This window comes from Dermatophagoides pteronyssinus, unplaced genomic scaffold, assembly GCF_027571235.1.
Source record: "Dermatophagoides pteronyssinus isolate colony J.1.1.1.1 unplaced genomic scaffold, Derpt_VIB-CSIC_2022.12 sq0014, whole genome shotgun sequence".
Taxonomy (NCBI): domain Eukaryota; kingdom Metazoa; phylum Arthropoda; class Arachnida; order Sarcoptiformes; family Pyroglyphidae; genus Dermatophagoides; species Dermatophagoides pteronyssinus.
The window spans coordinates 1,143,032-1,170,193 of NW_027461538.1; the positions used below are offsets into that span (position 1 = coordinate 1,143,032).

Genomic DNA, 27,162 nt, shown 5'->3' on the forward strand with positions numbered 1-27,162 from the left:
ATTAACATGGCAACAAGCAAATTCCAGACATTAAAGAATTGTAATTAAATTTAATTGTTTTGTCTTTCGTATAGTAATTAATGTTGTCAAAAAAAGAAAAAAATCATTATAATATTCAAATACAACATTGACATGGCTATTTTAAATTATATAATTCAATGAAACAAAAAAATTTCAATCAACAAACAATTGATAATGTTGTATGAATGTGGAATGAGAAAATGATGATGATATTTATCAAAAATCATAATAATAATACAAATATAGGGATGGATAATAGTGATGAAAATATTGTTGTCCATTTCGATGATCCTGGATAACCGCCATTGTTGCGTCTTTGATTACGATTCTTTTTATATGATCTATCTTTACGTATTGTCGAATAAGAGAGTTGATCATCATCATCATTATCACCATCAATAATGTCCTCATCGTCATCGTAATCATTGTCGAATGATGATGATACGTTCGGTGTTTCGTTCGGGAATCCATATTGATTATTTGGATCTTTGTTTTTTGGATTCATAAGAAAATAAAGAAAAAAATATTAAAATTCAATTGGAAAATGAAGCAAAATATAACGATGAAAAAAAATCGAAATTCTTATCTCACATGCGACTATGTTATCATCATATAAGAAATAAAGTAAGTATGTATTGTGTGGAGCAAGAAAAGAAACAAAATTACATAATTATTCTCATATGGCCTATTAGAAATATTTTTCTTTTCTCTGGATGAGCTCTATTCAACCAGACACACACATACATGAAGATATCACTGGAATTACTTCATTTGCTTTCATTATTTATTTGGTCTCAATCAGAATGAAGAAGACCCAAAAAATCGAAAGAAAGTAGAAAAAAAATTCTATGATGATGATAACGAAAAACAACAATGTCTTACATAACAAAAAAAATATGAATAGCGTTACCATCATCAAAGAATCTTGAAAGAAAGAAAAATAAAAAATAAATTTATCGATTGATAACTCCAAATGATGGTAATGACGATGATGATCATTATCATTTGGACTCAAGAATAAAAAAATGATGACGATAATGACAACAACAAAAAAATATATTTGAAAAATAATGATCGAAATGATGATAGTGATCACAATATAAATATATGATATGCTATGTATAGGAGATGAGATTTTCTATCAAATTTGCACCATATTGGTGGATCATCATCATCATCTTGCTGATTGAAAATCAAAAAAACTTGAAATTTGAATTTTTTTCACACACACACCCACTCACTCACTCACCACACACAGATAATATATTAGAGAGGAAAAAATCAATAAAATAAACAAGACATTTTTTTCAAAGTTCAAATGTCCAAACTTTTTCGTTTTATTAACATTGTCATCACCTATAGTTTGTGTGTGTGACACTAATATTACACATCCCTTTGAACATTGCAAGCTAATTTATGGTGGTGGCCAATTTTTTTCCTTCTGAATTCAGGGAGAAAAAAACTTATCACTAACATCATCATAGTCATTAAGAAAGTGGTTACTGTGAAAAAGTTTTTCATTTTACACCAAAATATAAAAATTCATTTACAATGGTGATTTATATGTGGTGAATAGATATGGAATACAAAATGCGATTCATTCACACAATGTATCATGATGATGATAATGATACATAATGTGTGTGTGTAGAATCCTGTTGAAACAAAAAAATTGATATGATAAATCTTGTCATCTTGTGGTCGTGGTTTTATTTTTTTATTTTCGTTTTTGTTCACTGGTTACACCAAGTTAATTTCATTTATTTCAAATTGAATTGAATAATGATCGTTTTTTCTTCTTTGGTAAAAAACAATTGTCGTGTAACACTCAAATAAATTGATTCAAACAAGAGAAATGATGATGATGATAATGATATGAATCATTTTTTGTTGTTGGAAATGTTATCATCAATTCGTTTTATTCGTTGGAAAAATTTGAAATTCATGATTTTTGAAATAATAAATGTATCATCAACATTTAAAGTGAACATTTTTCACAGACCATGTTCTAGGTTTTTTCATTTTATTTATCAATTTGGAATGTTTGTTGTTGTTGTTTTTCATCATTTCAAACATTTGATTTGTGTTTTTCATAATAAAAAAACAAGTCAAGAATTGAAAAATTATCCTAACTGAATTCATCCATCGTTCATATTATTCGATGAATTTTTTGTTTTCTCAAGAAAAACAGCAAAACCAACAAAAACAACGAGAAAAAAAAACAAACATCCATAGCGAATAACAAGACAAAAATTTTGGATTCATTCCATTTGATGATGATGATGCTTAAAGAGAAAAAAAGAAATTCATCATTGCTTGCACATACACACCAACAATGATGAAAAATGTGGATAAAATTTGAAAAATTTCTCTATCACAACAACCATGACGACTAGATAAATTGTTGGTGCCCGAATTTCTTTTTGGTTGTTTGAAAAATCTTTGAAAAACATCTTAACATGGTATAACATGTGTGGATTGCCCGAAAAAAACAATTCAATGATGCAACATTATTCATCATTGTTTCATTGAAAAAAATAATAAATTTTATAAGAAAAACTAAGAAAGAATTCCACATTCATCTTTCACTTATGCTTGCTTGGATTTTCTTCGTGTTTTCTTTTTTTCATCGTCTATCTTGGAATATTTTTTTTGATTATTTTTAGTCGATATAACGAATGATGATGGCACTTTTTGATATTTTGGCTGGATCACTTTGCTGGTCGGTCGGTCGGTCGGTGAATCGTCCATTAATTCTTATGTTTCGTTTATTTCTTATCTCTATGTGTGTATCTTTCTTTTTCTTTTTCGTTTTTCTTTTCCGCTTTGCACACCAAGAATACGATCCTTGTTTACCGTGATAGTTGAAATAATCGTTTGTCGATTAAGGTTGAATATCCATCATCTTTCATCTCCATAGTAGACATATCATCATCATATCAGTGAGAAATGTTATTTATATTTATTCCACACATTTGTCGCCATCATCATCATCATGATTCAAATGAATGAAAAGAATGGTGGAAAACAAAACAAAACAATACAATTCTTCGCTTGGTTCGTTCGTTTGTTGTGATTAGTTTTTTCACTCTCTCAGATTCATCATTATTATCATCTTTTTGAGAATGTCGATTTGAGCTTGAATTAACACACACTAAACCAAGCAAACAACAAGAATTAATTAATTGTTGTTAAAATGAATTAAATTCAACAACGAAAAATTCGCGTTTTTCTGGTTTGCACCCAAAAATGATTTTAATGAATTTTTTGTCCGGCTTGACCTTGTGATTGAATCAAGGCAAGATTATTATTCCAAAGTTTTTTTTGGTCGAAATCGATTTATGCTAAGGAACACGACAACATAATTCATTTAAAATGATTTTTCTTAATTTTGATTTTGACTTTGAATATTCAATTTGAAATCTGATCGGTAGGAGAGAAAATTTATCGATCGATTAAACAAGTGAAAAAAATTGAAATTCATTTGATTTGGTTGATATATGTGATTAGCTAAGCAAATTTTGTTTTGTTTTTTCCGCATAAAAAATGATCAACATTGGAATGTTGCTGTCAAACAAAAAAACAAAATGAAAAACTTGCATCAAAAAAAAAGATTATTCATCAAGAATATGTTTATATTTTTTGGGAAGTTTCTCAAAGAAAAATGATCTAGAATTTCCGAATTTTTTTCATTTTATTCGATCACCGATATCACATTAATGATTGATCAGTCGATTGAATTTTTTTCAAAATTTCATGAAAAAACAAACAAAAAATATCGGAGCTACGCAATACACTGACATTATGATCAATAATATTTGTTTTTTTTCGGAACGAATATCGGGAGAAAAAACATTAACATTTATTGATGTTGTTGTTGTTATGGTTATTTTTTGGATATTCACGAGTTACCGAACTAGGCCACAATTTGGACAAAGTCAAAAATTTTAGAATCAGTTAGAAATGAACGACAATGACGATAAGTTGTTTGCTTGATCTCGACACTAAACGATCAAATTGTTTTCTGAATTTTGTCGTGCCATCCATGCAAAAGATTTTCTTATTATTTTTGGCTGTTTTTCGCTCAAAAAAATATGAATGATTCTTGGAATGAATCCGCCAAGTTAATCAAATTTATTATAGAAAAATCGATTTTTCCCACATTGTTTTACAGTAGAACCAAACTTAAACCCAAAAATAAAAATATTTTCGGTGTATTCCGAAATTGTTTGCTTCATTTTTTTACATTTGGCCCTAATTTATCATTAATTTGCGTTTCCAACAAGTTCCATCAAAAACAACAATATTTTCTTAGATGAAATTGTAACAAAATATAATAATGGTTGCTAATAACGCCAGTAACAACAATAATAACCGAAAAAATGAAATAAAACAGCTTTTTTAGGCTGTTTAGTTTGCTGTTCATTCATTCATTCAATTTTACCTAATAACTTAAAGTGAACAACACTCAAACAACAGTAGCAGTGAAAAAATCAATTTATGAATTAAGATTATTAAATTTCAATATTCCATCAAAACATTTTTTGTTCGTTTTGCTTGCTTGCTTTGCAATATGGATGGAAAGAATTTTCTTTTATTTTTTTGGACAATAAAATTTTCATCATCATCAGCAACGACGATTCTCTGTGCAATGATAATAAAAACATGATGATAATTTTTTGCAATAATCATCATCATCATTGAGTAAGATAATAAAGGTAATTCTCTTCAAATGTCTGTTTGCTGATGAAAATAATATAATCAACAATAATTGATTAGGCAACAAAAAAATTTATCATTTTTGTTTCTTTGGAAAACAAGAAATATTCAATATGATTTTTCTATTTTCCTAAGTGATTACTTTCGGTGATGATGTACACCTGTATGTGATGATGACGTTGATTTGAGTTTGGTTGATTGGTGATGAAAAATCATTTCCAAAAATGATATTAAAAACGTGAAATCACGTAATTGAAATGCTGGAAAACAATTTTTTTCTCTGGCTCTCCAATTGGAAAATGACCAAAAAAGAAGAATTCTACTATTACATTACGTGCTTATGAGCAATTTTTTGTCGATCATTTTTGATGTGATATGATTTTTTTGGTTGTTTGTTTGCTGGAAACTTTTCTCAATTTCTCAATATTGAGAAATTGAGAAAAATGAAAAACAAAACAAAACAAAAATCATTGTTTTTCATAAATAAATTCTGATTCAGTGTTTTGTGTAAAACCACCAACAACAACAAAAATATCATCATCATTTGTGGTGTTCGATTTGACTTTTCAAAATTATTTATAGTTTGAACAAATGTATCGATTTGTCTGATCTTTTAGTACCTTTATTTGAACAAATTTTTTTTCAAAGTTTTTATTTGATGTAGCAATATGGTTATCGGTTTGAACACAACCCACGGGACAATGACATTTTTTTTCTTTCTTCATTTTGATGGGGAGAAAAAGGTCATCATTTTGAAAAAAGTTCAGATCAATTTTCTTTTTCATTTTTAAATTTTGAACAAACTTTGGAGCTTGTTGTTCACTGAATTATCATCATTGAGTTGAATAAAAAGAAAAAATTTCAGTAAATTTTTTTTTCTCAAAAAATCAGATATCAACGAACGTGAATGGGTTGGCCTCTTATTGTTGTTGTTTTGGAATATTTCCGGGACAAAAATACTACACGGAAAAAAATACGGGAAACAAGCCAGCAAAAAACCAAAGATAAATAAAAATTTGAATATTTAAAGAAAAAAAAAGAAAAAATCTCTGGTACTTTAGATGAATGGTAAGCGCGTCGATAAATCGATTAAATGTACGACAAACAAAACATACACACATTATTTTCCGCCGCTGCCGTTTTTCGTTCGGACGACAATGTCAATGATGATGATGATGAAATTATTCATAACGAGCTTTTTGCAAAACGATCAAACTTTTGATATATAAAAAATAAAGCATAGTTCCAATAGAAATTTCAAAAAAAACTATCAAAAAATAGACTATTATAAGCTATGGGTTTATGAAGGCATATATTTGCTTAGGTTTTGAGATTGAAAAAATGTTCATTATCTTAATATTAATAATATTAGTGTGATTTTTTCAAATAAAGAAAATTTTTTTCATTATTCAAAAAACCGATATTTAAAGAGGATTGTTTCGTTGGTTCTGAAAGCAAAGCAAAACGATCGAAAATGATGCGGTTACCCCGTTTGATGAAAATGATGATAATGTTGGTGGTAAACCACCTTTTTTGGGGGGATCGCTGTCATTATTATGATTGTGTTATGTTGGTGTTTGGATAGGCAAAAGCGGTAGCCAACGAAAAAAAATTCAAAATGATTAATGGAATCAAGCGAAAGCCGAAGCATCGTATCGTGCCTGTATGTGAATCGAGAAATTTTTTTTGCATCATTTCAGAGAAAATCCTTATTATTCAGAAAAATCATTTTTTTTCTTCACCAAAAAAATCTTTACAATTTTTTGCACTGTTCTCTAACTTGTTATTAATCGTAACAAGAAAAAATTCAAAATCTCAAATAATCTTTGCATTAGAACAAAAAAAATGATTTGATTTTTGTCAAAATCATCATCATTACCTTTAGATATGGTCCATTTTGATTTTTGTTTCTGTTTTCGATTAATTCTAAATGGCCTAATTGTTGTTGTGGTTGTCGTGGGCCTTGTTGTGCTCGTTGTTGTTGTCGTGGTTGTTGTTGTTGTTTTAGGTGTTGGTGGTATTGGTGGTGGTGTTTCTATTGTTACCAAACAGGTTGAAAAAATGCAAATTTCACACCAAAAAACTTACCATACAAACGAATTAATCCTTCTTTTTTACCGATACTATTATGGCCACTACATTTATAGCTACCATAATCGGCCAATTGCAAATTTCTGATTATCAATTTCATAGTTGTACGGTAACCATTTTGTTCTTGTTCGAAATGATATTTTTTCTTATTATTAATTTGATGATTATTATCATTGAATGATGAATCAAAAACATTGTAATGATGATTATTGGTTGATGATTGATGTTCAATTGTTGTGGATGATAAGTCATCATCAAAATTTTCCATCATTTTATCCAAACGATTACCATCACCGTTTATCCAATAAAGTTCTGGTCTTGGTGATGCATCAACATCACAACCAATAATAACATCACTACCTATATAGCTACCAATCAATTGTTTATGTACACGAATTTTTGGTGGAACTAAAAGAATTTTTTGCAATCATGAAATAAGAAATAAACAGACACTTGAAATATTCAACTTACAATTCACTTGAAGAACAATTCGCTTACTAACTGCTGGTTGTACACCATTGTTAGCAATGCAAAGATAGGCTCCCATATCATCACGTTTGACTTGTGTTATGTTTAAATATTCTCCTTGCCAGTTTGGTTCTATTGAATAGGATATATTTAAAAGAATATCATTAATATTATTGATGATGATATTGAGTTTGAAAGAGAGATTACCGGCAATTTTTTTACCACCATATTGGCCAAGATTGAGCGATTTTCCATCTTCACGACGCCACGTTATTGAAGGAGTTGGATAACCCAGTGTAGCACATCTTAATGACACTTTTGATAGTTCATCGACAGTCGTGTCGGAACTAGTAAGCTCTTCATTTATCACAGGTGGCTCTATTTTGGTTATTGAAAATGTAAATTTTTATAAACCGATAGAATTAATGAATTTGATTCGTTTGTTTTGCTGATTGCTTACCAAAAACATCAAGATATCCGATTTGTGAGAGCATTGTTTTGGCATTAATTTGGCACATATAAAGACCGCGATCATTAACTTGTACACGATTGATATGTAAATACCAATGATTTTCATTCTGTGTAACACGATATTTTCCTTCATCTTCATTCATCAATGTATTCGTACCTAGTGTCAATAATGTTGGTGTGGAATTTTCATCCATTTTAAGCCAGGCAGGCTTTTTTTTGTTTTAAAGAAAGTAAATTTTTTGTTCAGAAAAATGGAATATATTTTCAATCAAAAAATCATCAATATTGTTTTTGAAAAAAACTTACTTTTGATGGACCATTATGATTTGTAACACATTTCAATATAGCTTGACGACCAACAGTAGCTGTTACATTTTCAATGGGCAGCATATATAATCCAGGTAATGATTGGGAATATTTTTGCTTTTGTTGTTGAGCTGGATATTGAGAATTCTGATAATGATGATTATGGTGTGATTTAATTGGATTATTCATTGAATCAATCGATTCATTTGATAATTCGATCATGGTTTGTTTTTGATACGAAATGCTATCATCATTTACAATTGTTTTTACTACTGGTCGTAGTTTGGGCAACAATATTGAAGACGATGAAAAGGCGTATCGATGTGGTGATAATGTTGTTGATCTTTTTGCTTTCTTTCGATATAATAATGGTAAGGAACGTCGTCGTTTGATGAAATGAAAACGGTGATGAATTTTTTCATTATTTCGTTGAAATAAACAGGAATCATCATCTTGATCAATGAAAGGCGTTATCGTTGTTGACAATTGTTGTCGTCTAATATTGTTGAGCTTTTTTATTGATCCTATAATTCCGTGATGATGATGATCTGTAAATTGAATAAGTAAAGCATGGTAAGAAAGAAAATAAATATGAGTGACAAACAAGACTTGATAAACTTGACCAATAACAACAATGATGACAACAACTAAAACATCTTGATTAAGCCATCTTCTCAAGTGGTTATTGTTGTTTTTTTGTTTTGGTCATTTTCAATGATCAACAACAATAAATTGATTAGATTCAAGTGTGTGCATTGTTCGATTGCTTAAACTGATTCTGGTTTTGCTTTATCTCTTCGGCTATGATAGATATAACTGTGTTGACAAAATCAAATAAAAAATGAATAAGTGTGTTTGGTACGGGTCGGAATCAAATCCAATTGAAGTGTTTGTCTAAGAATCTTTTGTTATTTACCCGGTTTTTTCCAAGTCATCCAACGAGGAAAAAAAATTTCATTGTTTAATAATGATTTTTTTCAATCAATTTCATTGCTTATCATATTTTGTTTGCTATTAGATTTAATCAATATTTTCATTTTGCATTTTGATTGTGATCAATCCGAAAATCATTATTATTAATTAGAATTCAATTGGAAAAATTGGATAATAATCAAAAATCACAATTTGATTCGGTTTGATTGGATTGGATTCAATTTCAATTTCAAAGTTGAATTGTCAATTGTAGTTATCGATTCAATCGATTCTTTCCATGATTACAAATCCATGTAATTAAAATGATAATCAAACATTACACTCCAACGAAACTAGCGATGCATGAAAACGAAATTGATAGATATGATGATTTGAAATATGAATATAATTAATAGCAATGATTATTTAGTCCAAATTAATATATGTTTTTTCAATTTCGGTTTTTCACTATCGTTTTGTTTGGTTAAAATCCGGAATGAGAATTTCAAAAGGGTAAAGATCAAAGCATAATGAAATTTTTCACAATTAAATTCATTTTGATTCAAAAATATGTTAATCAAAAGTCTCACCAAGAATCGAATTTAATTCTATTTTTTTACGGGGATTTATTGCAGTAAATTGCCATATATAAATCAAGATTGACTAACATTACACCAACATACTTGATACTTGGTATTCACACATATACGTGAAACCAGACCAAACCAACAAAAGAAAGAAAAGTAATAGCCCGATCCACATGATATGAAACAAATTAATCGTTTTTCTCTCTTTCTCTCTCAGTCACTCACTCACTTCTTTTAGCCAAAAAAGATGATTATTATTATCATCATCATCATCATCAAGGATCGTTTCTTAAATTAGAGGATTAGATAAAATCAACGTTTTTCTCCGAAATAATAAACGAAAATCATGGTAAAGTATGCTGCTGCAATTGACAAACATCCCAATCGTTTTCGAAATCGGAAAATATGAGAAAATTACGTTAAGACATCACTCTGTCTATATTGCGGGCAAATTTATGGCCAAAAACATTCATCAATATTCGTTTGGTTGGTTAGAATAGATAACATTATAGATGCATTATCATCATCATCGATTGGATATAATTGAATGATGATAATTATTATGTCCAAACGAACAAACAAATATATCATTAACATTATTATTGTATTACCAGTAATGATTATTATTGAATCATCATTTCTCTATAATGATCATAATTAGTATTGAACAAAAACAAACAGAAAAAATTGGTTGAGTAAACATAATGTTTATTACTAATTATAATATAATTTTTATTGATTAACGCGTTCGCTACCGGAGATTTCGAAAAACACATAGAACTACAGCAAATAAACGACGCATATATGCGTCGCTGGTAGCGAACGCGTTAATCTTGATTTTTGGTTGATTGATTGACTATCAACATGCTATCGCGATACAATCGATAGTTGTCAATTCTTTGCAATTTTTTTATTTGTTGGCCCGTGGCATCCATTCGAAATGATGAGAATATTTGAAAAGAGTGATTCACAAAAATGGATTTCCTTATGGTTTAACCATCAAAATGATGATCATGATCAAGAATCTAAAGTGAAAAAAACCAACAACAAAAAAACTGATTTTGATTTTTCAAACAAAAACTTGTCAATCGGTCGATTGGTTTTCCATCACCAAGAAAAAAAATTTAAACTTGGTAAAGAATAAAGGAGAAAAATCAATCTCTCCATGTTGGTTGATTGTTTTTTTTTGCGAGCCAAAATCAAATACACAAACACACCACATATATACCAAACAACAAATGACAAGATACCGAACCGAAAAAAAAACAAGAAATAACGATAGAAAATCGATTTTTTCCGTTGTTGTTGTTATTGCTTGATTTCTTATTCGCCTAATTGATTCAAACACATTGGCTCGTTTGAATGAAATAAATTTTTAGATTGAGGAAAAAACGCAAATAATCTTATGATGATCATTGAAAAAAGACATCATCATATTGGATTGGCAATTGATTTTTTGTTTTTTGACTATCAATGTTTTTTTGGCATGAGCGGCGGCGTCCTATAGGAAAAACTAAAACCGACCGATTGAATGTTTTGATTTGATTTTATATTTTCTTAAATTCTCAATAACTTATATGGGGAAAATAGATAAATAAACCATGTCCACAAAATTCATTCAATCATTGTTATAATGAAATTTTTTTCGTTGGAATCAAATACAAGAAAAACAAAAAATAAGATACAATTACACAAACCAAACAAGTAAAGTTAGAAAGAAAAATGAAAAAAAAACAATCCATAGAATCTGTGGACAAAATTCTCTTGATACCCGAAAAACTGAAACTGATTTGATATGTGAATCGAAATCAATGCTAAACATCTTGTGATTGTGTTGGTGTGTGATGATTATAAAATAAAGAAGATGTTTTTTTGCTTATTATTTTTATTGTCATTTCGATACAAAACACCCAAAAACAAACGACAATCGGAAGCTAATTGAACTTTTTTTGTTCATTTGTCGTTGTTTTTCACTTCGTTATTATGTTTGTCAAACTACCAAGAAACAAAAAAAAGCAAAAAATAAAGAAAAACTGATATTCTCATAATATCATTCCCTAGCCGATAACCGAACGAAAAAAATGAAATCAATTTTTGTTTGTATGGTCCATTGTTTTTTGTTGGTTGTTAAATTGTTTATTATGATCAAACACAGATCATCAACAATGATTTCCTTAAGGGTAAATCTGTTTTTTGGTCATTTGGAAAACAAAACAAAAAATTATTAGGGAAGGGGCAAGAAAACAATTGTCAAAATCACCAAACAAGCAATCAAGCCAAAAATCAATTGCAAGTTTCAATTAACTTTTTGTTTTTGTTTTATCAATTTCTTTTTTGTTATGACTCCTCCTATCATACGCATAGCACATTATCATTAGTTTGAAAATGATGCAAAACAAAATGATTTCCATCATTGATGGTCATCATCATCATCTTAGAAGTAATGTAATGTAAAAGTTTTGTCTCTTTCTTCTCTGTCTATATTTGTCATATTTTTCCCTGGACTTTGTTCAAAAGTTGTTCATTTGGGAGGGAGACAAAATATGAAAGACAATGATGTCATTTTCTCGAATGGCAAAACTTTATCGTTTCGCTTGGATTAAACGGGTTGAAAATGAGAAATTTTTCTGTTGAAGTATCGAACCTGACATTAAATCAAAAGTTTTTTTTTCTAGCAAAAAAACTTATTTTCAAGTGAATAAACCGGAAAAATAAGTAAGAATTTTGTCTCTCAATTTGTCTCAAAAATGATGATGAGAGAAAGTGAAAGAAAAGTTTGATAATGATGACCATCACCGTCATCAGTGATTTTTTTCAATGATTTTGTTTGTTTGGTACAGAGAAAAAGGGTTGAAATATAAAGTGTAATGAAAAACAAAACTTTTACTAATCAAAGATCAATCAATCGATTGATTTTTGATGAAAAGGAAAATATTAGACAAACCTGTTTGTGGCCAATAATCATTATCATTGGATTTTTTTGACAATATTTGGCCAATACTGCTGGATTGATCATGATGATTCAATGATGATGATGATGATGATGGTTTTGGTTCGACACTAACTATATATGATGATTGAATTTGATTATGATGATTATTTGATGATGATGCGGAAACAATGATGATGCTAATGTTTATCAAAAATAGATTTGTAATGATTGCATACAACCATAACGATGATAATGATGAACGATATTGATCAAGATCAAACAATGACGACGATGATGGTGATGAAGGCAAAAATAGATTTTTTGATACAAAATTCATTTCAATTTTCGATCGATCCAATCGTTTTGCATGTTTCATTTTGACAGCCATTGTTTCCCAATCTTTTCTCATTTTTATTTTCATTTTGAATTTTTATTAATATTTAAAAATTCATTCTTTTTTGTTGAAAAATGAATGCAACAAAATCAATTATTTTTTGTGAAACACAGAGAGAGATAAAATCTAAACATTAATTAATGAATGAACAAATCACAATGGTTGTTTGTTTTTTGTTTTTCTCTGTCATTTTTGTTGTTGTTCATTTACATGTAATTATCGTGTTGGATCGTTTGTTAATCGTTCGATTCAGTGAAAAAATGTAAATTCCTGTCAAAATTTGCTTTGTTGTTTTGGTTCCGAAATATCAAATCGATTTGAAATTCAATTTTAGGCTCCAATTATACTTTGTTATAATGTTGTTGTCAAAAACGAATTTCGGATTATCAGATTTACTCGATGCTAATGATGTTGTTCACGATGATGAAGAACACTATGGGAATTTTGTAAAAAAAATTGAAATAAAAATTCAAATTTAATTAAAAGTTTTGACAATCAACAAAAAACAACAGCAAGCTGTCTTGTAATGGTTATTATGTAAATTATTTATAATTCATGAATTCAATGTAATTTCATGGCAAATTTATAAATCACAAATCACTATGATGATAATCTGAGAAAATCGTTTCGTAATATACCTTGTATTCTGCTATGACGAAACAAGTGAAAACCAAATATTCTCTGGATACATTTTTTTCGTTCATTCATTTAAATATAAAATTCAAAAATAAAAATTAAAAATTCTCTTGTTCGCCGCTTAAATCATTCAATTGTCACTTTATTTATTGCTGTTTTATTCGATTTTTAACACATAAAAAACTTGAAATGTAAATGAGTGCAGAATTGGCCAAATATCATTATTATGATGATGATGAATAGACAACAGCAAAAGACATATTTTTTGATTCTGGTTGATTTTTATTTGGGGGTTCGTTCTGTCGACAAACGCTGAACATGATGTAGACATAATTCATTTTCTTTTCGTTGTTTTTGCTGCAAACATTTTTCTCATTTGAATAATTTAGAATATGAATTTGTTATGTTTTAGTTAAAGTGGTTTGTCAGACAAACAACTACCGTAATAATAACCGTATGGATTGAATACATAAATGAATGATGAATGGAAATTCGAAAAAAATGTAAAATAAAAAATGAAAATTTCATTTCTTCGTTTTCCGTTTCTTACCTTTCAGTTATAGCCGAAGTTGTTATTGGTTACCTTTCTTCGAAAAAATTTAAATTACTTAAATTGACTTTATGTCAATGTTGTTTTTTATGTTTTTTCCCGAAAAAATGAAATGAAAAATAACAAAACAAAATGGCTAATCAATATTCACTCAAAGAAACAACAAATTTGAATAAAAATTCTATGGATAAAGTTTGTTCGGATAATTCGAGAAATGACGAAACAAAATTATTTGATCTTGTTTGGTTGGTTGAATTCGGCATAACGAAAAACAAAACAAAAACTTTTTTCTTTCATAGAATCGGTTTCCAATTAAATGTTTTTTTAGTTGTTTGGGCATTTATAAATAATGATATGCAGAGTAGAACAGTGATTGAAAATTTGAAAATTCAAGCCTGTTGCTTGCTTGCCTGTCGTGTTCAACCACCATCGATAATCATCAAATGTTTGGAAATATGTTTTTGTTTATATAATATTATTGATGATTGTGTATCGGATCGGGTTCATCATATTGAATAAATGAATAGAAAACAACACGTGTTATTATTGAAAGGCTAAAATGTCACTAATTTAATAGTTTCATTTTTCTCGACAGCATATATAAATAAACAAAGCCCGCACACATTCAAAAACGAAACAAAATCCAATAATTATCCAATCAATCAAAATGTTAACAAATACAGAATGGCAGTTCGATTCGGGTATCAATAATAATAATAATAGTAATAATTGCCATTTTTATGACCATCTTGACAATGTTTGCAAATATAAACATTGTTTTGAATATTGTGACATTCATAGAGACAAACTTGGAAAAAGTCATTTTTATTGCTTCTTTTCAACAGAAAAATATTCATAATGGTTATGATGGGAAACAATCCAACACCATCATCATCAACAACAACGAAAATCAAACAGATTTTAATTTTACTTTTTCCCTTTCATTTATAATATAAACAAATCAAATTGAAAATGAAAACATTAAACAATATTGTAATCGGATTATATTTGTTTCAAGTAATAGAAAACAAAATCACTTTTCTTGAAACAAACAAACTGATGATGAGAGTGGGGGTGGCTTATTGATTGAATGAATCGATCAATATGATTGATAAATTTTTATAAATTTGTAACTAACTCGGATAAGATTTTCTGGTTGGTGAAGCCAGTGAAACAAAATTGTACCATCCAAATGATGATGATGTATTAACAAAATCATTTGATACGATCCATTGATTCCAATTAAAAAGATTTAATAATTTTGTTTTTTCTATGGTGATATTATTGAGAATCTTGAAAATTACAAAGAAAAAAATGTAACCTGAAAAATGCTAAGAAACCCAAATGAAGCAAAATGTTTTAAGGAATAGAAAATGTGTCAACGAAAACCAGATCAAATAAAAGAATTACTGATTTGGATTCCTTAGCACACAGAAAATTCCAAGATATTTCGATAAAAATCACAAAAAAAAACGAAAAACAATCGTCATGGGCAACTGATGAAAAGATGATGAATTCACGGTGAGCAAGACCAACAAATGAAATGAAATCTAACAACAACATAGGATGAAAAGAAAACAATTTTCATCGGAATTTTTCATTTGAAGATGACAAAATTTTCTTTTTGTTTCACAATCATCACTGCCACCACCAAATTTTCTACTTGAGAATTCTATTCGTATTGTTTTATATGAGAAATGAATTCCAGAAATTAGAATGTAAAATATATTTTGTATTGAATTTGGGTAGCTTTTTATGATTTCATTTCATTATCAAGATGTGATAAATGTATTCTTGGGTAAAATTTTTTTGAATCTCATTTTCACTAACCAAAAGCAACATCAACAACAATCATAACATCGTTCACCACCTGAATATGAATGAAACAAAATGAATGAAAATTTTTCATAAACGAAATTGGAAAATAGAAAAAAATGCGCATTCGTGCGCATCATCCCAGTGAAATAAAGACAAAATTGGATGGATGATAAGATGGAAAAAAAATTGTTTTTTTCTCTGTAAAAGTCGAGCCAAAAGATGTTTGAGCTCAAAACTATTGACCGGAATCAACATTATAATCACACGATGATGATGAAAACTCGGAGTGTGAAATCATTAGTGCAAATGAAACTAGCCAGAAAAAATTCTTCAAGTAATAAACAACAACAGCCATGTCAAAACAAAACGAAATGAAAAAATTATTTATTTCAAAACCGGAACAGGAAACGAGAAATAATGAAAGAATTAAATTCTTTAAGATTAAAATTTGGTCCAAAAAACAACAAACTTTTAAATTCATTCATTTCGAGAATTGTCATTATAAAGATTATATTGTTATCACAAAATATAATTTCAACGAATCCGTGATGAATCTTAGAATTTTCAAAAAAGCTTTGAACAATGTTGAATGTTGCAATCATTTTGTTGATCCTATTAACTCATCATATTGATGAACTTTTTCCTCAATTGATGGTCATCATCTTTATGATGACGATGAAAAAACAAACGATAAACGACAAGGATGATCATTATGATTATTTCATTTTTTACTCAAACAAAATTCGTTGATTTGTCTGTGTGTGTGTGGTTATTGATAATAAATTTTGATGACATCAGCTTATATAATCATCATTGGATAAATTATTTGGATATGGTCAATATTTTTTCTGTTTTCCCGTCTAAATAAATAGATTGACATTTTAAATGCGATTATCAACAATAGAAAAAATCAAATGTAGCCAAGACACCAATTTGTCATTGTATCACCAACGAATTCTATCCCATTGTCTTCTTTATTCCGAATTTGTTCCCCCCAAAAAAAAGATCAAGATAAAAATGATTTTTCGTTGATGATAAAAACAAAACAAAAAAAAATTGAAAAATTCAATTGAATTTATGAATATCGAATAATGATCATCATTTTTCATTTATTCATAATATCGATTTTTTTGAATTGAATTGTTATTTTCTAAATGAAAAAAATGTCGAAAAATATAGAATAGAAAACCACAATCGATGTTTTCATTGATGTTGTGTCCATAGTTTTGTCATCATCATGGCCATGTTCTTGCAAGTTTTTTTCTGGGAAAATTTCTCAATGATGGTTTTTGAAATTATAATTCCGGAGAAAAAATTCTCACTGCAAACAACAACAACAATATCGTTGAAACTTTGAACAGAAGATGATAGAAAGGAAAAAGTTATGAAATTCTTCACAAACAAAATTGTAAAATCTTTCGATTTAGCTAAAAATATATTGATTTTTGATCAAAAAAAATTATGGCTTTTCAAAATTATGATGATGACAGAAAAATGAAATTTTTTAATTATCAAACAAACAAAACAGAAAAATTTCATTTGTAAATTTATATTTCTTTCAACGAAAGTTGTTTTTTCAATCATTGAAACCTAATGGTGTGAAAAAATTATCATTTTTTGGGATCATATAGTGTGTATAGGCTGTATTTTTCAAAACAACCATAGCACAGCAAACAGCATGATGATTTATAGTCAAAAAATCACCAAGTACAGATTTAATGAAAAAAACGAAAAATTAACAAAAATTTAATTACTGACAACCAAATATGAATTTTTTCGGTAACGAAACGATGTGTTTTTTCCTCATAAATTTTGCGCTCGTTTTTTTTGCAGAAAGCCATCTCACTTTCATATCAAATGATGTGGACAATAATTTTTTGTTTTTTCTGCCTGTTTTATAAATTTTTCATATAAATTTTCGTTCAACGATATTTTTATTCGACATAAATTTTCTGTGCTATGTTATCAATTAACTTTTGCGATGTTATCGTTTTACAATCATGATCATAATCATCGGCAAATACTGGTTTCTTAAATTTAGTGTCGCTAAATATCATCATTGAATTTGGTAATAAAATTTTTGATCAACAATATCATGATTACATTAAACATTCCGAAACAAAACAAACCGAATATTATTTGATGAAACCCGTTGAATACTGCTTTGATGAATTGATGTAATGATGATGCAAATAAAAACACAAATATAATAAAAAATGTTTATGGTCCTTCTCTATTTGACAAGTGGTGAACATTGCATGATGATAATTCAATGATGGAAAAACAACCAATTTTCTTATTACCGATAATGTTCAATCATTATTTTTCAAACACACACACAAACACAGACATATTTTGAAATGATGGTTATCTTTATCATCATCATTAAATGGAATTAATGTTAATGTTTGTATTTCTCCCGCGCTTGTTGTTTCTAACACCAAAGCCTAGATACGAATGAGAAAATGTAAGTCCATAAACTGAATATAGAATACATTTCTATATACGTGAAAAATTTTATATACGTTAGCAGACGATGATGGTTGCAACAGAAAAGAAAATGTTGTTTCACCATTTGAATTGAATAGAGTCAATGATATTCTATATGGCGCGAATATATTAGGCTCTACATTGATAACTAGAAAAAATGATAGAATCAAAACAGACGACAATCATCGACAATTTATTTGTATCCATAACACATTTGTATGATGGTTACAATGATTACCACTCGACTTAAAACTAATCGGAATTAAAGAATTTTCACAACAACAACCCAAATCACATATTTCATCATACTAAATACGTTTATACGGTACCCAAAACAACACGCATCAACAATAACCAATTTTGAAAAATATCATGACAACCAGCAACAACAATGAACAAAGAAAAAGAAGATAGATGAGACAATGAGATCTTATGATTATCATGATCCATCCATCCATCCAAAAATGTATTTTCATATGCCTGAATTGTCTGTTTTCGATGGATGGATGGATGGATGGCTTGTTTATCATATCTAGACTAGATGATGAAGATAGTGATTCATATAAAGCAAAGAAATCCAACAAACACTGTGTTTAGGAAAGCGATGATGGTGGAACAAAAATTACATTTTATGATTCACGGCCAACCTATACAACTAACCAAGATAGATATGGTGATATGGAGATAGTGTGAGTGAAAAAACACCAGTTTTATCCTTGAACAAGCAGAAAAAATGAAAAAGTGAAAGGACAAACATATAATATTTCCAAAAATTGTGTGTTTATTTTGTTTTTGTGTCTTTTGAAATGATGATGATGATGATAAAATTAAATGAATGAATGAATGAATGAACCGAATTGGAACTGAAAACGGAAAATCTTGACTACTCCCACAGTGATAATAATAATATTATTATTATGCTAGGTCTTTTTTCATTCATTCCATTCGATTTTCAACAAAAAAACAATATAATAATTAAAATGATCCATCATATTATGAATCGCGTAGTAGCAGGATGAAAAATCATGTAATGGTTATGTGATGATAGTGTGTGAATTCTGTTCACGATTTTGTTTTTGAATTTAAAAATTTTTTTTCATCCTTAAATGAATGGGAGTTTTACGGATTGAAAAAAATTTAATTATTACATTCATAAACTTAATTTATGAAAAGTTTTTGTTAAAAAATTCAAAAAAACTATGAGATAATCTCTGAGATTGATGATGATGAAAAAATGAAAGAATTTTGCGTACAAAATGTACAGAAACTATTAATTAGAATGCTATCCATTATCCCATTTTTGCCGAATATAATTTTGTCTTCTGTGAATCTTTTTGTTTTGTTGTCAGTGTTGATATGTGAATGACTTGATTCCGAAAGAATTGTCAATTGTTTTCCGGTTTACCAACAAATATTCAATCCATTTCGGAACTTGATTGACTTGTCATTCATTCATTGACAAATAAAGTTTTTCTTTTGTTTTTGGTTTTTGTGGTTTGCAATTGATTTATTGATTTTTTAATTTTATAAATGGCCAGTGCAAGAAAATTCCATCATTTCTGATCAATTTTCACATATTGCATTCGTCCGACCGAAATATAAGACAAACATATTTTCAATGTTTTGCATTGAATTATTCTGATGTATTTTTGTTTGCTTTTAATCTAAGTTATCGATTCCTTATTCTTCATCAATATAATTCACAATTCTTTCGTTAAAAATGAATATCAAATGAAAACAAAACCAAAATTCGTCATTTCACACATTCCCTGTGTGTGTGTGAGAATTCATTGACGCAAAAATAATTGCGAAAAAATAACCAAATCAAACCAACTAGTAACATTTCAAAAAAATTTCACAAACAATGATGTTGTCGTTTGGCCACTTTTATTTCGCATCGTTAGACTACGAGAATTCCACACACTACCCGAAACAAACAAAACATTTACCCGACCGACAAACAAACAAACAAATAACCCAAAACAAAAGCGAAATCGGGAAAAAATTATTGAAAAACATAGAGTAGCTGAATGGATTTCGCTCTTTTGGTTTGGGCTTTTAAGAGTAGCAGTATCTTTTCACTTTATTTCACTTACTACATTCTTATCTTATGGTTGATAATAATAATCATTATCATTATCATTCATCGAACCGAGACCCATACACAGGCCTCCACCAACCAGCCAATCACCCGCACACACATACTTATCTTTGCCTTATTATTATTATTGTTTTCCGGTACATCTTACAATGGAAAACTCTCTTGATTTTCGTTGTTGCTGTTGTTTTGACTTGATCTGTTTGTATTGTTATGATGATGATGGTTATGGTTATGATGGTGGTGGAAAAAACGAAATAATTTTCATAATAACGGTTAATGGCAATGAATGAACAACTAAAAGAAGCGAAACAAAATTCATCATTAGTTAATGATAATCATAATAACGAGAATATTCATTTGATTAAGAGAATGTGATTTCTTTTCTTTTTTCTTTGTTGTTTGTTGTTTGTGGCGGTGGATAGTGTAAATTTGAATATTAACAACATTTTCGCTGTTTTTCTATTTGTTTGCGGTTATTCATGGAGGCATGAAAAAACGAAAGAATTTTTTTGCAAAAAATTTCAATTTAGAAAATGATATGTAAAATGGAATGAAAAAAATCCTTCACACATTATCATCACTATTATTGTTCTGGGAAATTGTTTGCTGTCCGGAAAATCAAACAAGAAAAAATGCCGATCATTGAATGACATGGATGATGGATATCAACAACAACACCCAATATCATACAACGGATATCCATTTGAAACATTTTTCGTAATCAGTGTTTGTAAATCAAAATCATTGATTATTGATGCGTAAATTTGATGAAATCAAATCAGATTGTCTCATTGCAAACCACCACCCATCCACCCATCAGCGATTGTTATATTTTAAAGAAAATCCTTTGGTTTCTTGGTTTTTTATTTCAAAACACGACAATATGACATTGAAAGATTTAACCTATATGAGGATGAGAATAAGAGAAAAAAATAATAGCAACCGAATATTCCACATGGATGGATGATTGGTTGGTTGGATAGATGAATAAATGGATCATGAATGGGAAAATAAATAATAATCGACAAACATTGCAATGAAATGAATCAATGAAAATGAATGAAAGTCAAAATCATTTTCGACATTTTCTATTTATATTAAGAGAAAATATTCTGTTAGATCATTTCATGTTTTTTGTTGCAAATCATTTTCTTGTCTTGTCTCTTGTCATGACATGTCGAATTATTATTTTCTTTTTTTGCTTCACACTTTTTTCTGCTGTTGTTTTTTGGGAAATGTTATGAGATACATTTAATTTTTCATTCCGATTTTTCTTCTTGATTGCATCCTGATGATTGGTTTTCTCGTTCGCTTGGTGATGATGGAATCCATAAGAAGCAAAATGGGCATCATCTCAATTGAAAGAATGTTGAATATTCATCATCATTGAAAAATCTTATTTCCATTCTATTCGGTTGGATTAATCTTTCTCTCTAATTTTTTTGCCTGTTACTGTTACTATATGAAGATTGACTGATTGATTAAATCGAAATTTGTTTTTCTCCGAACATTCCATTTGATGATAGGAATTGACTAAATACAATCACTAAATACTAGACTAAAATGATAGTATGGTATTTGAGTCAATCATGTTTGACATTTGATTAGTATTGGATGTAATTTACACCATTTTTCGCTTTGCATAATAATGTTGCTCATCATCATGTTCTAGATTTTTATGAAAATGAAAAGTGAAAGTTCTTTCAAAGAAAAATCATTAACTTTGAAAAAAAATGTAATCAACATTTTCAATGATTTTTAATCGTTGTTAATTTTCAATTGAAAATCTTGAAATTAATTTTCACTTGAAAAAACATTAATCATTGTTGTTGTGATGATGGTAGTGGTGAAGAAAATTAAATTACAATTGAAATTCACTACTAATTACATATCAAAAATACCAATCAAACGCACAAATGAAAATGAAATTGATCACATTGTGTGTGTGATTTATTGCTGTTTATTGTTGTTGATTGGCCTTGTTATTTGTTTTGTTTGTTTTTGTTTGTTTGACTTGATTTTGTTCGTTTGAATTGGCAAATTCGGTTAAGTTTTGTTTTTTATTTGCTGGCATTGATTTTGTTTCTTCTGTTTGTTGTTTGTTTGTTGCGGAAATTCTTTGAATTTCCTTAGCATCATGGCATCTTAAACAGATAGACTTGGTTATAATGAACTGAATGAGATTCGGAGTAATCAAACAAACAACAAGGAAAGGATGGATGAAAAAGGCGACAAGAATAAATTTACCAAACAAAATGAAAGCGCCCGCTTTCTATTTGTTTTCTTTTGGGTAACAAGCAAACAAACGAACGAGAAAAAAATGAAATCAATCGCTCAACAACGAAAAAGAAATTCGTCAATGATTTAAATCAGTTTTTATTTCAAGGGATCTTATCAAACAAAAAATGAATGATTAATGATTGATTTGGATATTGATTCGCCACTCTAGTCAATTCAAGTTGCAATTTCAATTGCATATTCAAGTTTAATTAGTAAAAAATAAATATTCATCAAACACAATAATTAATGTTGGTTGTTGTTGTTTTCTACCATTTTCATTTCTCATTGGATTTCAACATTCACTCCACCGGTATTGTCAATCATATAAGTTAAATAAGTTGAACGAAAAACTTGTATTTGATGAAAAAACAAATACATACTAATTATGCAAACTAATGATGATGATGAATAAATAAATAAGAATTTTGAATCAAGTTTTCTTTCTCTTATTAGTCATTTTTTTGTTGAATCAAATTTTTTTCCAAAGATTCCCTCATCTCTCTGGAGATCTCATTTTATTGATGTTGTTGTTGATGATCAAAATAGTCAGTCAGAATAGTCGACTTTGAATTTTTTTCAAAAAAATATCTGATGTCATAATTAACGATATTGTTAAAAAAAACAAAAAATTTCAAAGATAATTTCGAGTCAACTATAAAATCAAGCATCTCAGGAGATCATCCATCTCTCGTCATCAAGCCTAAAAAAGCTGATTTTTTCCATTCGATGAGGATTACGTGACCAAAATTTTTCCAAACTCTACATTGATGATGATGATAAGTTCATCATCACAAGCACCATAGATTTTTTTGCTTTGAAACTCAGATTTATAAAAAATGAAAAAAATGAAAATTAGCAAAGTTTATTTTGGCAAAACGAAATTGACGATGAAAAAAATTGAATTTTTTGAAATCCCGATGATGATGGTGATGTAAATCTTGTTTCTGTATTTTTGCTTTTCTTTTCTTTTAATTTCAAAATTAATATCAAAATGAGATTTTGTCTTTCGTTTCGGGATCCAATTACATTTCAATTTCGGAGATATATGTAGAGAGAGAGAGAGAGAGAGAGAGAGAGAGAGAGAGAGAGAGAGAGAGAGAGAGAGAGAGAGAGAGAGAGAGAGAGAGAGAGAGAGACTAAGAATATTTGTCTAATACCCAGATTCGATTTATGTTCAAGGTTCGTTTTCTGTAAAATTGATTACATACATTATTCTTCAACCAAACTGAATCTCAAAATGGATTCAATTTCAATTTGGAATATACAAATAACCCCTTTTAATCATTTTAATCATTGAATATCCTTAACTTTCCAAGCAAATTTGAATATTGAATATTCTCTATTTCTCATTTTATTTCCCTTTCGCTCATCACCATCAAGATTCTCAAGGATGATGATGAATGACAATTCTTATGTCCCGGAATTTGAATCGAATCAAGCAAACAATCCGGTTCCGTTTGATTTTTTTGGTTTGCGAAAACAACAAACATAAATGATAAAATATGAAATGATTATTATCAATATTAATATTATTATTCAAAACTTGTCTTCTTTCATTATTATTCGGCAAACGGCATAGATAGACAAACGTACCAAACAAACAAACAAAATTTTGTTTTTACCTCTTTGTTTTGTTTTGTTTGTTTTTGTTGTTCAATTGAATTTGTTTTCTTTTTCGGTTTTGTTTGTCGATATTCAAGTTGTATTTGGATTCTTGCGAACATATTTCCGTATTTTGTTTGTTAATGCAATGCGATGATAGTGATTTTTCATTGATGATTCCGATAGTGACCCAAACCCAAACAAACAAGCAAACAAATATTAGATAAATAAAGATGTCATTTTTTCGTTCGGGATATTGAAGAAATAAGAAACGTGACTCTTGTTGTTGTTGTTGTGAATGAATGTGTTTGATGATGATGATTATCATTTTTGATTCATTTCATCATACACTGTTTGTGTTTGATGATTGAATGGATGAGAATAGAAGAAAAGATGTTTTCTTTTTGCTTTGTTGTCGTCTTCGAAGCCCGGATGTTTGATGAAACAATATCCATCATTTTCCGGTATTTTCTTTCATTTATGGCTGGAATTCAATTGTGAAAGCTTATTTGGTTTGGATAAAAGCGAATTACAAATCAGAATTGATTTATTTTCGTTTATTGTTGTTGTTTTGTGGGGAAAATGTTTCAAATTTGTTGAATAATTTTTCTCATTTGAATGATGATAAATTTATCAAAACGAAACAAAATTAGAGAAAATTTTGAAAAATGATGAATGCAAAAAAGCTAATTATTAAATCGTTATCATAAGAAAAAACAAACCGGATGATGATGCGACACAAAAAAAAACATTTTCATTGCATGGATGATAAAAACGAACGTAGGACGAAGAACCACATTAAAGGCCGAAATAATTATGCTAATTTGATGACTGGAAAAAATTGGGTTTCTTTTTCTTTGCTGGTGTTTGACCATGATGATGAAATGATCCTCGTGTTTTCTTCATCAAAAATAAAACAGTATCCAAAATGGTTGGTTTTCACTCTCATTCAGTCAGTCAGTCGTTGAATGAACGCTTCAATGAATTTTCCGAATGTTATTTTTTTCACAAAAAATACCCACTAATATGACCACCAAAATAACAAACAACCAAAACAGCGACCAGACCAGAAAAAAAGAAAACGTGAGTTGAGATATTAATAGTACCAATCATCATCAACAATTGTATAGAGATTCTTTTTGGGTCTTGTTGTTGTTGTTGATTTTTCATATATTCTTTATTTGTCGATTTCTCATCATCCACATTCATTCAAACAACAGTTCACACTCATTTCGTATACATTTTCTTTTTTCCTGTGTGATGATGATGATTTGTCGATTCAATAAAGAAACAAGAAAAAAGTAGTTTCTTCGACCGACCGACTAATTGAAACCTCAATCAAAACACGAAAAAATCCTTCCAATTTATAAATAGTTTTTTCTCTCGCTGTGGATATAGTGTGTGCGTGGAAATAATAATGACGATAAATGATAAGATTCATAGTCCGACTATGTTCATCCGAGTATAGTTCATATTCTTTTTCCGTTTCCAAATATATTACTACTGGAGGAAATAACTCAAGCACACAACCAGAGAAAAACTGTTAAAAAATCGATAAGTTTTTCAACATTTTGTTTCTCGTTTGGTCTATGGTGGTGGTATATAATCATATAATGATAATGATAATAATGGATCATCATTCTAACCAAAGAGAAATATGAATTGAAATAGACAAAAACTGGATACATTTTTCACACTTTTTTATTTGATAGAACCCTTTTTTCTCATATCTTTTTCATTCTGGATTTTTTTCGGTGTGAGAATTGTGTGCGAACGGATTGTTATAGCCGCAATGTTGGTCGAGAAATCGATCCACGAAAAATATTTTTTAGGTCATCCATAGTAATGATGATGAAGATTTCGATCGACAAATCATCATCATCCAAATCTATGCTATATGCAAATTGTTTTACATTTATTTTCCGTTTTTTAGTTTCAGGATGCTAAACAAAAAAATCAGTATCACCATCATCATCATTATGACAATGACAACAACAAACCTTCGAAAAATTCCGACTTCATTACAACAACAATGATTAAACATGAATAATGATGATGATCAAGTGATGTTTAGTGTTGAAACAGGAACTTTTATTCAGCAATCATCATCATCATTCTGATTGTTATGTCATCACCACATCCATGTTGAAAATGATGATGATGTGACCGAAACTATATTTCATTTTGAAAGGTCGATTATGATCGATATAGTGGAAAATCTACATTATTATTATTATTATTAGCCTATATGAATGGATGCATGATAGTTTTATTTGGTTCTGCTTGCTTGTTAGTCAGCTAACTAACTACTATTGATGAAAAAATTGAAATTCCCGTTTTGTTTGTTTTTCATCTGTGCGGACTTAATTGAAGAAAAGAAAAATAACAAGGTTCCAGCAAAATCATTGTTGTTGTTCACAGGTTGCTCACACTATTAATTATTTGACAAAAAATGAAAAAAGAATCAAACCAAATAAAAAATGAAAGTTCATTAGCGGAATAGTTCTTCAAAAACAAATTGTCAAATTTTTCGATAATCAACTTATTTTCAACAAAACTCAGACATTTATTTGAGTTAATCTTGAAGATCAGATCTGCCAAATGATAGAAAAACAAACAGACAAAATTGAATTTGAAAATTGGATGATTTTTATCATCACTTGATTTTCAATTCAAATTGTGGCTGCCAAAAAAAACAATGTTTTTTCTCCCACATATCACTTTGTTATTCGATAAAATTCAATCAAAAATGCTAAATGATTGGAGGATAAATTTACAGTTGAA

At 28.9% G+C, this 27,162-nt stretch overlaps 1 protein-coding gene and 1 long non-coding RNA gene across 2 annotated transcripts; one reads left to right on the forward strand and one right to left on the reverse strand.

The window, feature by feature from the left end:
- Positions 1-30: 30 nt before the first annotated feature.
- LOC113794753 (uncharacterized) lies at positions 31-18,150 on the reverse strand. The gene is made up of 9 exons (XM_027344885.2): positions 18,035-18,150; positions 12,520-13,334; positions 8,077-8,624; positions 7,760-7,979; positions 7,507-7,677; positions 7,303-7,431; positions 6,829-7,239; positions 6,620-6,775; positions 31-507 (listed from the first exon to the last, which is right to left on the reverse strand). The coding sequence occupies exons 2-9, from the start codon at positions 12,926-12,928 to the stop codon at positions 245-247; spliced, it is 2,307 nt and encodes a 768-aa protein (XP_027200686.2). The 5' UTR covers positions 12,929-13,334; positions 18,035-18,150; the 3' UTR covers positions 31-244.
- On the forward strand, positions 9,624-10,043 carry LOC142645560 (uncharacterized). The gene is made up of 2 exons (XR_012846668.1): positions 9,624-9,731; positions 9,793-10,043. It is a non-coding gene; the product is annotated as an uncharacterized LOC142645560 (long non-coding RNA).
- Positions 18,151-27,162: the final 9,012 nt, after the last annotated feature.